The sequence below is a fragment of the Apaloderma vittatum genome, unplaced genomic scaffold, assembly GCF_000703405.1.
Source record: "Apaloderma vittatum isolate BGI_N311 unplaced genomic scaffold, ASM70340v1 scaffold10903, whole genome shotgun sequence".
NCBI classification, from domain to species: Eukaryota; Metazoa; Chordata; class Aves; order Trogoniformes; family Trogonidae; genus Apaloderma; species Apaloderma vittatum.
Genome location: NW_009709855.1, coordinates 6,755 through 22,074, shown reverse-complemented (window position 1 = coordinate 22,074; position 15,320 = coordinate 6,755). Strand labels below are relative to the sequence as shown.

Here is a 15,320-nt window from a genome sequence, read left to right as displayed (position 1 = left end):
AAAGGTGCACAACCCAGGCAGAGCAGAGCAGAGCCCAGCCTGCTGTCACCTGGGGAAGCGCAGGGGGTACCACGGCACCACGGTGCCTCCACACTGTTTTACAGCGAGGCCTGCCTGCCCCCACAGCTCCTGCCTTATAGTATCAGGCCAAGGTAGGGAGGATGAAATGAAAATGATTGCACCAAACCTAACTTCTCCACAAGGTGCGTAGTCAGGCTGAATACCAGGAAAGCCTCGACTGAAGCACACGTCTGACACAATCCTTGGGTTTAAACATACAGGGGAGCCCAGAAGGCAATAGAGGTTAAGTTTATTTACTTTCAGGTTTTTAATGAGTACCTTTTAAGTGCTCATTGTGATGGTTTTCTATTTCAACAGTTTATTAGATGTTAAGGCTGTCTCTTAGGGCTGTGAAATCCCTTAGCTTTGGCATCTGTACAACCACACTTTGTAAATGTCTTTTTTCCACAACTGACATGCTCTTTCTCTCTCTGCTCTACAGAAGTTCACTTCAACCAGAGCAGCCCAACCAGTGAATTTCCCAGCTATGCTGAAAATGGAAATGATACCAGCTTACTTGTTTCCCCTCTTCTGGTGGCTGGAGTAGTGATTGGACTTGTACTATTTCTATCCTGCGTTACAATCATTGTTGGCAGTCTGCGGAAGGACGGACGGTTAAGACACCCCCATCTGAGGAGAGATGCTGTTTATGGTAAGATAGCTAGTTATAGCAAGATAATGCTTAACTTTATTAATCTGGTGCTACAGGCAACAGAAAGCATCTGGCTGCTGTGCAAGGGATATAAAAAAATAAAATTAAAAAATAAGTAGGTCACAGGCAGCTTTGTGGTTTAATAGCATTTTTGTGCTGGTACTGAATTCACATAGTACAAGCTCCATAGTTAATGGTTAGCATAAACAAAGACAATGCCGACAGCATTTCTTAAATAGCTTATTTTCCCTTGATAGAGTGTAAGATTTCTTCTAGATGGTTGACAGTTTATTTTCATATCCCATTATAGTCTTGGTATAGCATATAATGTAATTTCTATTTGTTGGAAAGCCAGGAACATTTTTGCTTCTGCCATGTGCACCAAACTACGACGACTGGGCAATTACTACTTTTCTGACCATAAAAGTTATTAAGTGGATATAAGCAGAACAACAGGCATCAAAATATCATTACAACTGTCATCATCAATAATGATGTCATTGATATCAGTGTCATTACATCACTACTAAGAAGTATTTTTAATTTCCTATTAAACAAAAGTGCCAACTCCTATCACCCTACGCCCTCACAAAAAAAAACATACTTTAAAAGGATTTGGGAATTACATTTTTGGCCAGTTTTGGGTTTGCTGACCAGAAGTTAAATGCCACGTTGTCAAGGAAATTAGAGAATCTAATTATTTCTATATTTAAGAAACACAGTCACAGAAAGTTGCTTTCTAAGTCTGCAGCTAGTAAAAATTCAAAAGATAAATGGATTGAGTGGAGCATCAACCAATTATGTCATCTGTGGTTAGGCTCCTCCGTCTGCAGTTTGTTACAAAATTACACTTCATACTATTCAGGGAAGCTTTCTATGTATAGAAAAGATAGCAACAGTGAGCCACGTAAAAATGCATTGGCTCAAATCTTGATTTCACTGAGGTAAATCAAGTATCCACTGAGGTCAGTTGGACTTCATTTAATAATTTGAACCAGGAATTTTTGTGTTGAAAAGAAACATTTTTCCTAGGATCAGTTTGTCCCCTTGTAGCCAAGAATAACAAACAGTTATCCAGATAAGTATATACATTTATGTTTTGGAAATAAATTTTAGACTCCAAAAGAAGTGAAATGCAAACTCCCATGGTAACGTACAGAGGAAAAAAGGAAACAAAAAATCCACAGAAATTATGTCTACTGTTATTGTAACATCTATTTTTCCTACTTTTCAGCAGCTGAATTTGGGATTGAATAGTTAAACCCAAATGGAGTTAATGTTTAACCCTGAAGAGCAAATTCTGGCATGATAAAATGATAAGTTCCAGTCACTACATTTACATTTACTGCTGTGTTAATTTCAGCTCCTTTATATTTTCAGAGAAATTCAAAAGAATAATCGCAAACTACATTGTGCCAGTCTACCCAAGGGAAAATTTCACATTAGCACACGCCATCCTGATATCTCTGCATGCTTTCAGTGGCCAGCACAGGAGCAGCAGGAGCCACTGTGAAGTTGGCTCCCTTCACTTACCAAGCAGAAGGAAAGCACAGTGCGTGATAGACTGGATTAGCCCTGGTAAATTCCTTGAGAATACATTGGCAGAGGGGAAAACTGCCAGACAGAGGAACAGGCAGTTCAATGAGTCCTGCCCTTAACCCTCTGTTTAAGAGAGAAGCTACTTCAGTGTCACTTTAGAAGCTGGCCCTTCTCTCCAGGTATTATTTTGATGGATCAACTGAAAGGGAGGGATCACTTTATTTGAAAGACAACTGCAGGGAGTGGGGGAGCAGAGATTGCGTTACCACAATTTGGAACATTCTTAAGGAGGTTTACCCTGGAATGCTGCACATTAGCTAACTATCAGCTAACACAGAAGATAACTTCTCGGTATTTGTGGAGCTGTGAAGCTCTTGCATGACAGCATTAAGAAAGCCCTGGAGCAGACATTTTCTCTAGTATTTTCCTTTCCCCACCCCCACCCCTCCCCTTTTTTTGGAGTGTTTTTATAGAGAACAGCACTTTCTCAGGACACATGCCTACAATCAAATACCTATGCCTCCTTTTAAAATTCTTTAGAGAATGTGCCAAGGTTTCAACATATGCAGCTCCTGGGAACTTCAGCAATCCTGCTCCTGTTTGAAGATGCATGCAGAACTTTCAACCTTCAAGGCACAAGAAAAAGTCTTAAACTCCTGCATCTTGTCCTGTGAAACCTGACTGTCCCAGAATACCAGTAATTCCTCTGTCTCAGGTTTTATTTGCTGATTTATGGCAGTGTTACAAACAGTGATCCTGTCTCAGAGAATTCACAATAGAGAAAAAGAGCAGCAAGTATTAATTGCTTGTTTTACAGCTCCAGATGGCTTCTCTTACGGTGGCTCTTTTGGAGAGCTGAGATCCACCTGCATGGAAGAGTTTCCCCCAGCTTTTGATTTTAGTTCCTATCTGGATACACTTTCTCAGGTCAACATCATGTATCCTGATTCACCACCACGGTAAGCACTTTTCTAAGAGTCTGAGTGTTAAAATCCTGCACTGGTCAAGCCTATCAAAGAAGCAAACTGCTAGAACTATGCCCACTACAAAAACGCAAACACTTAATACAGACAGACTTTGTTTAGTTAGTTCAAGTTTTCCTTAGCAGAATATATCTTTACTAAATAAAGGCATGTGTACCTCCAATTCTTATTTACTAATACATTAAAATTTATCATACTGATGGCATACTAATGAAACACTCAAGTAAAATTACTTACGAACATCTTTCTTTGAAAAAAGTTATTTTACAAGTCAAAAGTTTCTCTTCCAGGAGAAAAATATATACTTTTTACAAAACCTTTCAGGTTACATTTATATCTGACCTTGAGACTGTTCAGATCAGAGGAAAAAGGAAAAAAAAGAGGGGGGAGGGGGAAAAACATGCAGGAAATCCTTAAACCTTTATTTATTTTTTCAGCAAGTTTCTCTGCTGAGCTTTCTTAACGCCAGTATTCTATCAGAAAGCAGAATTGAAGAACACATACCTTTCTGACATACCGAGTAACTGTACTTAACTTCCTGATTTTGAATAGGGAGAAAACTGTTTGGCATTGTTGATCTTCTATCAATAATCTGTGAAGGAGAATGGCTACCATTTTAGCAGTTTAACCCAGGCGTGGTCTGGAGAGCCATAGTTGCCAGGATTGTAGTAGTAGAATCTTTAGATTGTCCTTCAACCATGAGGCAGTTCTAATTGCCTAGGGAGGTAATATTGGTAGAAGAGGCTCTTTCCAAAGACAGTTATTCCAGAAATTATGTAGCAACTTCTTCCACATTTGTGTGCCTGCATTCCCAGGATACAGGAACGGTCATCACGAGTGACAAGAGTTGCACTTTAGGCCATCTCTGTCTCCTCTGTGTTCCTCACACACCTTAAGGTTAATAAATGAAGGAATTCAGTTGCTCCCTGCAGTGAACTAATAAAAATCTTTTTAAACAGAACATCACTTCAGGCTTTCCACAGCGCAGCAAATAGTGGTTGAACAGTGATGCCTGAGGACTGTTTTGAGTTAAACCAATATACCATAAGACCAGCCCTTTTCTGACTGCTTATATATATAAGTAATATAGAGCAAGTCAGGAGTATGAACATACAATATATAGGTCTTTGCTTTTTGTATTCTATGCATGTTCTGCAAGCAACACTTTACGTATTACAAAGTCATACCATATAATAAATGGGCTTTTAGAGATGGTGTAAATATTTTAGCAGAAAGCTTACAAGTGAAAAATTATTCTGAGCCTAGCATCTAAATTTGTAGAACCTCATATAAATCCACATAAAAATTTAGACTGTTTTTTGGACCTACACCCACAAGTCGTTACTAATAAAAGCCAGCCAGCTGACACCCAAGCAACAGCCTGAGTGGGCAGTTGGCCAGATTTCTGAGAACAAGCTCAGAGTCCTGTGAAGAAGCGTGGAGAATATATTTCTTTAGCAGACAGGTCTCCTAAGATTATACCAAAGCTTGCTTCCATTTCCAGTTAGAAACAGGCCCAAACAAAGACTTCCCACCTCTAAGGAGTTCTCTGTTTGAAAGGAGGCACATGAGTGATACAGGAGAGCACTAGATGAGCTGCACTTTTCTGCAAATTCTCCAGCTACTTGTATCATAAGCCTGGCACAAGGCAGCTATCCTGGGTCCTACCCTGTCCTAAGAAACTACTCTAGGACATCAGTACTAGGATCAGAGAGACATAAACGTGTCCAGCCACTGCCTTAACATTCCCTTCTGGGCTGAGAGGCCCAAGATCTCACTACACACACAAGGAAACGCTGCTCAAGGCATTAACTGTAGTTCTGCATCACATGTCAAAAGTAAGAGACTACTGTTAATAGTTTTGCTGTTTACTCAGTGCCACCATAGTATTTTAGAAAAAGTAGCTTTGGCAAATCATCAAAATCTTATTAAGTTTTATATCTTAGCAACACAACTTGGAGAAAACTTCAAGAAAAGCAGAGCTTACCAGATGGCTGAAAGCAAAGCCACATAGAGACATTTAAACTTACTATTAATACATTATATAGTCCATTGTAACTTTCTGTTCAGAAGAGCATTGGCTGAGAAGCATTGTATGAACACACAGTGTTGTGTAAGAGCCTGAAAAATTTCTATACAGCTACTTTTACACTCTCCTCCATGGCGTAACACTAAAGTGCATTTTTTGTCATTAGTAGAGCATGGAGATTATTTGGACTGATGGGTGCTAACAGCAGGAAAACTGACTGTCAGACACCACCTTGAAGGATAAACAAGTTATGCCTGACCTTGTCATTTAAAATACTAACTCACTGGGATCAATCTTTTTACATATGATAATGTTTTGAAGAGTAGGCTTACTGAAATGTAGCACTGGCTAAATTAATGCAATTCCTCCTTCTAATTCATGCAGCGCAAGATGTAATTTAAAGCTAAACTAGCATGCCCAAAAGCTAGTAACAAAACTGTAGCATTAACAGAGAAGAAATGAAGAGCAGCGAGGAAAGCAACTGCATGGGCAAGTAACTCACAACACGTATCTGAAGTGAAAGAATTCAGTGAGCGAAAACTAGTGTCCTGCAGCCAGAAGCAGACACCAAGGCATTAACTTCATTTAACCGCACTGTTCCAATGCAGCCGGCAAGAGGCATCAGCGCTGCATCGGGGTGTGCTACGTGCTGCAGAGCAGAGCATTCCTGAACATACCGCTAGTGCTAGAACCATACTGCCTGAAATTATTTTGGTAGAAAGCACGACACGTTTATTTGGCCAAAGGGGTGATTATTATCAATCCAGAATGTTTTCATTAGATTTTACAGTTAGGCTTTAAAGCATGAAATGAGTGGAAAAGGAATTTTAGGAGAAGGCTGATAAAACAAAGGGTCACAAGTTAAAAAAGTACCCGTTTGTATAGCTGAGGGAACTGTTCAGGGCTGCCCACTCTCAAGTCTCCAGTTGAAAGTCTGATACAAAAGATTACTGGGAAACCAATTTATGAAAAATGCCTTGGGATTTTAATAATTTAATTGCTTTGATATCTAAATCACAAATTTCATTTAAGGCTCAATTTAATTATCACCACAGACACTTCACCTAGCTGCTTTCTTACATTAGATTTTATGTTAGATTTAGAGGAATACCATGCACTGAGTTTTGTCAGTAGCCTGCCACAGTTGCAGGGCGGTTACAGAGAAGCCATTTGGTCAATTTGTCTTGACAGCCCCAAAATATACCGTGCTCCTATCCATAAACATCCCTTTAGGATGATTAATGAATTTCTAATGAATCTCAGATCTGTGATAACAACTGTCAGGTTGATTTTACATGCGGTGTAGAAGGGAAATATAAAAACTAAAATACAGTGGGTATGAACTAAGCAGTTTCAAATTATTAAGGGTTTGTATTTTAGAGCGTACTTCTACCATGTACAGACACTTGTAGCAGTGCTGGAAGTTGTTAGTGTTTTATAGTCTGTGTTACCAGGGATGGCAAAGCATTTGCTTCTAGAAATACCAGTCATCTGAGAAAGATGATCAAGGTGTGATCTCACAACAATTCTAAACCACAGAATTCTCCTCCCCCTAAATTAGGAAACTTGAACAAATTCAACTGGGACAAAATATAAGAAGTGTCTCCTTGCCACAGCTTAAATATCATCACAGTAAATATGACTTTGAAAGAAATACTGGAAAGCTTATAAATCCAATATTTGCCAATTTGTTCAAAATTCAATGTGATGGCATAAGGAAAATCATCTAATTGAATTAAACTTTTAAGAAGAATCAAAGAAAAAATAAAGAATATGATTTGGAATTATCTATCAGGCAGCAGACTTTTAATCAGAAAATTCTTCTGGAGTTCGATCAAGATGGCTGTAGTTCTCATTTTACATATCCCAAACACATGCTCTTTACACTTGTTCGATGATACCTTTAGAGAGAAATCACAAGGTCGTTCTCATGTTCACTGTGTCCATTGTAAAACACAGACTTACAGTGAGCTTTCTAGTTATTTTTCATAGATATATATTTATATATGTGTAATAAGAAAGCACTTTAAAAAAAATAAAGTTTAAATGTTTTAAATTGTTTTAAGTAGAGTACCAATCAAGGACCAAGTAAATTAAAAAATATTGTATTTTCTTGATGAGATTCTTTAAAATCCTAGCAATAAGGAGATCTGAAGTTCTCTGCTTTTCACCTTTTGGCCAGAGGAAACGCATTTCACCCCATTCGACTAAGTGCTTTTTCACTCCTTAGTGATTGGATGTTAATGGTACGTACAGAGCTTTAGGCAACCAAAGTTATCACCTCTTCATCAGTGACTCATGACTGCCAAACAGAACATCACTGAGGAATTACTCTGGAGCGAGATGGGGGGATTTAGCTTCAGGAATAGTTTTAATGGAAGTCACAAAAGTCTTCTCACATTGAAATGTGTCCTGCAGGACACACTGTGATTCCTGTTAGCTACCCATTACCCTAGTATTCATATTAGAACACTTTGAGGGTTTTTTTGCTTGTTTAAGTGTGCTCACTCTACCTCATCTCATCATCTTGCCTAATCTATATAGTATCAATTCTAGAGAAAATTGTCTTATTTAGGCTTGATAAATTCCAGTATTCTTAATACCCATGTTCAGTCTGTATTGTTTCAACAGCCCAATCAATTTAAAAATAAAGTGGCAAAAGGAAATGCTCATGTCTTAAAGACAGACCCTGATTTTCCTCTGAATATGAAAAACAAGGATCTTTCTTCCCCCATTATACTCACTCTAGAATACCTAATTAATTATTACAGCAACCTTATTCCCAGCTTGAATTTGCTTACAGTCATTTTATGATAGTAGGTTTTTTGTGATATTTTCATTCCTCTTAAATACCTATGACTTGCTCTTTACTTGCTTCTTGTAGTTAAAAATCTTCTCACACCTCAGCCTGCATGTTGGGAGGCTAAGGCACAAGTTGTCCTTACTTTCTGTCATGGAATGTATCTGTTGGGGTGCTGTATCATCTGACCAGCCTTTCTCTACACCTGTCCCAAAACAAAACAAGACAGCAGAGAAGCCTGATGAAAGGCACCAAGCATTTCTAATCAGAATTTATTGTGCTATACAGAACAATCACAATTTAAAACTGTTAAGTTATTGATAACAGGACTTAAAAAGGTAGCATTTTCTGCCAATTTTCCAGTAGTTAGACTTTCTGTTACATACTGCAGCTCATATCTCCTTCACCTGCTCAGAATTCATTCCTAGAATAACTAAAGCAAAGCCTTTTCTAGGAAAATTATTCTAAAACATCTCATATGGCAAACTTCCTCAAATATTAGCAGGTCCTGGCCGACATGCAAAATATTAGTATTGTTGTTTAGAACCCTGTTTGTGGATTAACTCCATGGCTTGGGAAGCTACAAGAGATTATTTAGAAATAGATCTGTCCTAACTGATTATTAATCAACCAGTGCCCATAGCTTCATTGTAATGTACTGTATAATCATAGAATCATAGACTGGCCTAGGCTGGAAGGGACCTTAGAGATCATCTAATCCAACCTCCCTGTCATGGGCAGGGACGCCTCTCAACTAGATCAGGCAACACATGGGGTCTGAATGGGGATCGAACCTGTGACCTTGGTGTTATCAGCACCACGTTCTAATCGACTGAGCTAACCGGCCAGAATATAACTGTTACAGACATTCAGAGACTAAATGCTCCATAAGATCAAGTGGTTCCTATTATATATAAAATTGATGGCAGACTGAAACATATCATATAAAATTTTCATCATAGAATGACTTGTTTATTTAAAACATTGAATTGTTTAAAGCTGCACAATTATGTTGAAACTGTATTATATCAGTTTCAAATGCTACCTGGTAAATGTTTTTTTTAAAACACTGTTTACATTTGATTTCATTTTTTATCTGGATTATTTGTTCATCACAGTCACAGCTTCCTCAAGATTATCTTGACACGTAGTGCAGAATAAAGATTGAGGCTTTCAGCGCTTATTAACACAAATAGTCCTCTTATAGTCGTGGGGAATGGGAAATTCCAGGAGTAACTATGACCAGAAAAAAAAGCAGGAAAAAAAATCCAGATTTCCTGTATCTTCAAGGATTAAGTTACTTGAGCCTTAGACATTTCCTTGAATAATACCTTGGGTTACATTTTTTACTATGTAAAAATATGAAAATAGAAAATCACAGTGTTATTTGCTCAATGTTAACTACTCCAGGATCAGGCACCTTGGAGGTGCATTTACCACACTCCTAAATTAACTTTTAACCTCCCAGGAGTGTGTCACTCTACAGATAATACAAAGATAGAGGTTCCTCCAGAGTACCTTAAGAGGAGTCTCCTTGTGGTTTAAACAGATACATTTCAAATGTATATGCCAAAACATTCACAGGAAATACTCCAGCACTGGATCATTCCTTCAGGACCCTGTCTTGGGTGACACTGTGGGCTCTTACCCCTAGGTGTTACATGTTTGTTACTTACACTCTCACCCACTGTAATTTGGGATCAGTCATGGTAAAAAATTCTTCTATCATCCAGGCCCAGACACAGATGGATTTTGATTTCATACTACCACAATAACTAAGAGGACTGCAACTGCATAGGAGGAGGTGCCACTTAACTATATTTGCTTATTCTTGCACTATCATTCTCTGATTACTAGGCCCCAACAGTTCAGGGTGTTTATTAAGAAAGAAAGATGTTTTGACTCTTGATTCTAAGTCACTGGTCAAGATTTAAACTAAGTGAATGACTGAGACCATCAGTAACATGGAATGGATTGCTATTATATGAAAATATTAAACTAATGCTTAATAAATCACTGACAAAGTGTGCAGAAGGAAAGTCAAAATACAGGCAGTAAATTCACCTAGTATCTCACAAGGAAACCATCAGTATAAAAAAATAAACCTAAAAAAAAAAATATCCTGTCGCACAACATATATCACTGTAACACCAGTTCTGTCAAAAATGATACATTTCCCCATGGTAGTTATACATCACCAAAGAATATATGTATTCTAAGAGGAAACATCTCAAAGTAAACACTGACAGATTTCCAAGCTGCCGTCCTACAAATCCAGCTGTTAGTAGATTGCATGATCAGAGACAGCATCATCAGCTGAACTACTTAAACAGTCAAACACATCATTATTCTTTTCCTTCGATCCTCCTTTTAGAGAGTTACAATATATTTGTTCTAATTTCAACTCTTCTTCATTAGGTAACATCCTTTGTGTTGTTCTCATCACAGCTTAAACCTGTCAGCACATGTATTATCCAGATTTAGTGATTCTGTTTACCATTACAAGACAGTAGGTCATCAGCAAAATGGAAACAATACAATAGGAGCAATTTTAGTAGAGTCATAACATATAACAAATGGATGAAGTAAACAAAAATATCTGTTTCAATAAGAATTCTTCATTCCCCAGATGTGCCTTTTTCCTTTACCTATTGTTTGCATCTTAAAAAATTCTGTAAGTAGAACCTTCTTCTTTCCCCAGAGTAGGTCATAATTTATGAATGACAGCTAGTTAAATAAGCTCTTTGGGGTTTCCTTAGCAACAAATCTATTCTAATACTTACTGCAATGAGACCTGACAAATTGATGAAGTTATTTCTGCCCCCCTCAACATTCTAAGTCCACAAGGTCAGTTTGAAGAGCTGCTGTATCTTTTAAGCAACATTCTTCTCTTTGCAGATCACATTTACATATGGTAAGATGATGTTAACAGACATCAGCCCTCCTTGCCTTTCCTGGTAGAATTATCCCTTAAAAACTCAATAACGTAGTGTCTACAATGACAATGAAGTTATTTGGACAAGAGACAAGGACAAAAAAAAGAAAGAAAAACCCCACCCAGCACATTTCATGATCGGTAACCTCTTCCTGCTCATGACTGCCTGTAAGATACACTGAACTTTAAGAGAATTTTATTTTTTTGGAATGGATTAAAGTGAACTCACCACAAGTACTGTAAACTAAGGATTTTTTTGTGGGCTGAAAAAGAGATGCACGATATTAATGAGATCCAGAGTTCCTGTGGTCCATTACCAAGTTATGGTAACATAATAGTTTTCAAAAGCATTTTGCTTTCTCGTTTAAAGGCGTTTTCCTGTGACTGCTGTACTGAGCTTCAAGCATCAGCTACTGTTTACATGTACAATAACTTCACAGAACTGAATCCCTTGGCTAAAACATAACTCTTATTGTATTTTTTCACAAGAGACTATCAAGTATTTTTGGTTTTCCACTTAAAATACAAAGTTAAAGTTGCTTACATGACCTTAATTCATCACCTTTCTATCCTCAGCAGAAAATGCTAGGAACTTTATCTGTAGCCTTCAGTACTAGTATCATAGCAATAGCTGTTTGCAGTTTCAGCATTACAGGCAGATACCATGCTTAGCAGAGAATATGGGAAACTGAGTATCAAGATCAGAAATCACTAATGAAATACAATAGGTTGGGGCTTTCTTAAAAAAAAGCTATCTGAATGATTTCCAGTTGCCTCTTTGTCCACAACAATCTGTAGATACAGCTGTGAAGGTAGCAAAAAGTTATTTAATTGAAAATTTGTCATGTGTTCTTTACTGTCCTCTTCATTTTTTGAACATGAACTTAATTGTCAAAAATGAGAGGGAGAACACTGCTTGCATTGGAGTTTGGAGAAAAAGAGACAATTATTTTTTAACCATCATATGTGAGTAGAAAAAAAAATGCTCCAACACTAACACATTGATATTTGGAACTAAATACTAAAGTGCCAGGTCCTGAATACTATAATTTGCTAACCATTTGTCTTGATGCTTAAACGTCTCCTTCACTAAAGATCAATTCGCTACTTATCCCACCAAGTCTATCAAAGATACTAAATTAAATCCAAGGGTAAGAAATACAGACGATTATTCATACTGTGCCCTTCTATCCTTTAGGTCAGTGGCAGATTTCTCTTGTGCTGGGCCCAGAATCACGAGGTAGAGAAGCTTCTTCCCCTTTGTGTCTCAGCAAAAGGATTCAAAATTTTCCATCTTGAAACTCACGTTGCTGTGGGCTTTTCAAAACTGAAACTCTTTTGCCATGGTAACAGTAGGTGCTCTTCATTAGCCTGATTAAGTCAGTCAAAATCTATGGAATGATTTTAAATAAATTCACTGGGCTTTGGGTCAGCAAAATGTAATTTGAGATGCAGCTCATAGTAGGTAATCCTGCAAAGACTGACTCTTCCTTTACTCTCACTGAGTTCTTGAAGAGTTGAGGACACCAGGTCCTTGATCTCAAGGACTCAGGTCTAAGATCTTTAAAAAGAATATCAGGATTGCTTGAAAGCTTCAGTGGGCTTAGGAGAGGCTGGTCTGAAATCTTTTCCACATGCCATACAAACCCAATTCAACATCCTACATGCTGGGACTTGCTTCTGAAGTATATAGCAACCCTATTCAGGATCTTTAGAATAAGTTATGTCTTTTAGTATCATTCTTTCTAATAAAGCAATTGAAATTTTCTAGTCTGAATTTAAAACCATGGTCCTCACAAATATAAAAGTAAGATAAAAGGGAGGTAAAAATAGAAACATCTGTGGATATTTGAGTTTAGTAACCTAAAATTAACTAAAATTTCACTGTCTTACTTTTCCCTTCTCCAAAAATTATTTCCATCACCCAGACTAGGAACAATACCCTCAAAATCATAAGGAGCACTCTCAGGGAAAGGTATGACTGAGTGCAGCAGAACCAGGTATTTTTCTAAGATACGGACTTGCTGGTTGGTTGCAGTAGATCTGAGCTCACTCTAAGCAACGCAAGCCACCCTGCGGCAAGCCACTCATAATCTACAAGCTGGGTTTATTATCTTGGGTTTAGCCTGGCAGTAATGCAATTACAAGGGGCAGAATGACTGCCTGCAGTCTACTGGAAAGACATATGCTAAATATCCTAAGTTTCAGGAAATATCCTAGATCTTAATAGCTCTGCAGTTAGTGCGGTTGAGGAAACGGGTTCTTAATTTGTCTGGCGCCGGCAGAACTGTTTTGCAGGTTAACTGAGTAGGCAAAAGGTTTTTTTATAGGAAACATGCCCTCCTTCAGAGTTGGATTTAAAACGATACTGAAACAGTTAAACAAAGCAGTCACAAACAAAGCAGGTCTAATATATAAGACCATGATGTTATGACTCTTCCTCATTTTTGCCTGTAGCCAGTGAGACAGGAGAACAGGACCTTCCTTCCGACCACTAGACCCAGGCTGGTTTGATAGCAAAAGTGGAGTCAGCTTTCGTTTGTGGATAAAGAGGTGATGCTAGGATAGCCAGACAGTGGACCATCCAGGTAACTACCAGACACACCAGTTCTGGTTCAGCCCTCCTTGGGGCCACAGGGCAATTTCTGCAGAGCCCCGAGGCTCAGCAGGCCGGGCAGTGCCAGCGCAGCACAGTAAAGAGGTGTGGAGCCTGCTCACACCCATCCCCTTCCTGCAGCACTGAACACGGGATAACACAAGCACAAAGACACACTGCTCCATCCAGGCTCATTATTTACACCTGAGGGCCTCCCTGGGCTGTGCAGTCCAAGAACCAATCCAAAGTGCCTGCCTGCGTTCACACCAGGACAGCAAGTACCCAGCACAGTAGTGGAGTGAGGAGGCAACAGCTTCCCCTGGCTCTAGCGTGCGGTACAGACACAACTACGAAGCCTGGATAGACCCAAGCTGGCTTCCCAGGGAAATTCCACAAATCGGGTCCGTCTTGCATTCCTCCTTTTTGGGAGGACCGTGACGGGGAATCTGCCGAGTGTCAGAATGACCAGCGTAAATCTGTCAAGATTTTTCATCACAGCTCTGCACCTCAGCAAGAAATCCTGCTGCCTCTGCCAGCACAAATCTGCAACCCAGGCGACCCACTGCATGTAACTGCTGCCAGAGCACCAGAGACCGTGAGTCAGGAGGACAGCATTTGATCAGGAGGACAGCATTTGACGCGATATTCTACTTTAGATACAGAGTGCTCTATGACAACACCATTACCGTTAGGTGTTTGGAGATGTGCTTTTAAGTGTTGTGCTCTCAGGTACCTCACATGGCAGGATAAGCAAGGATGTAGGCTGAGGAACAAAACACCAGATTATCCTTTTCTTCGCACTTTACCTGCTCTTGTTACGCTGAAAATAATGTACTTTGGCATCTAATCAGGAATCTAATATCAAATCTTTTTTTCTTTATTTATTTTACAGCTACGATGAATGTGTGGGGCCAGGAGCAACACAAATATATATTCCCACAGATGATCCCCCCCCATATTCTCTTACGGACCCTTGTCAAAGAAATGAAATATCTATAAACATTAACCTGGAAGAGGAAGCAGCGTCTGGGACTGCAGGACAGGCTGCAAATTACGCAGTCAGGCTGCAGGACTTGCAGCAGCCCATTTCATCCATCTCTCTGTCATCTCTCGCTCTGGAGGCTGCTCCCCTGTATGAGACGGTGGTGTGTGAACAGAATATCCCCATCCCACTTATTCCAATGGAAGTACTGAAAAATTCTTCCACTGACTATCAGACCCTTCTGAACCAAATCATGTGAATAAAAGTGGCTCTTTCCTTCAATTCTTCTGAAGAACTTGAACCGACAAAAAACATTGAAATGGAAGAATAAAACCTTTGAAAAGTTTTACATATTTTATATCTTTAAACAGAGATGCAATGGGATTTTATTTTTTACAGTGAATTTTGAAAGTTTACCTAAACTCCCTTCTTTGTGCTTCAAAGCGTTCCATGACATCACACAGCATAAAAGAGCAGCAGTGACAAGCTGTGCATCTGACCTTTTTGAAGCATTTCAAAACATATTGCACTCAGCCACTCTTGTTGTAGATACATGTTATCCAGTCAAGCCTATTTGTTGATTTTATGATAGTTTGCATGTTTTAGAGCAGAAAAAAAAGAAAGAGCATTTTGTTGTCTTTGTAGGTGTCACTAGTACATTTCATTTAGTGTCTTGGCAACAAAGCATTTTTAAGTAAGTCGTCTAAATATGTATTTCAGTAGACAGAGACAGAACACTGCCTG

At 38.8% G+C, this 15,320-nt stretch overlaps 1 protein-coding gene across 1 annotated transcript; it reads left to right on the top strand.

Annotated features, from left to right (window-relative positions):
• Positions 1–502: 502 nt before the first annotated feature.
• LOC104272168 (protein BEAN1-like) lies at positions 503–14,835 on the top strand (the record flags this gene model as incomplete). Its single annotated transcript, XM_009867090.1, has 3 exons — positions 503–712; positions 3,069–3,210; positions 14,487–14,835. Coding segments are annotated over 3 exons (701 nt in total), but the record flags the coding sequence as incomplete, so codon positions are not given.
• Between the last annotated feature and the right edge of the window lie 485 nt (positions 14,836–15,320).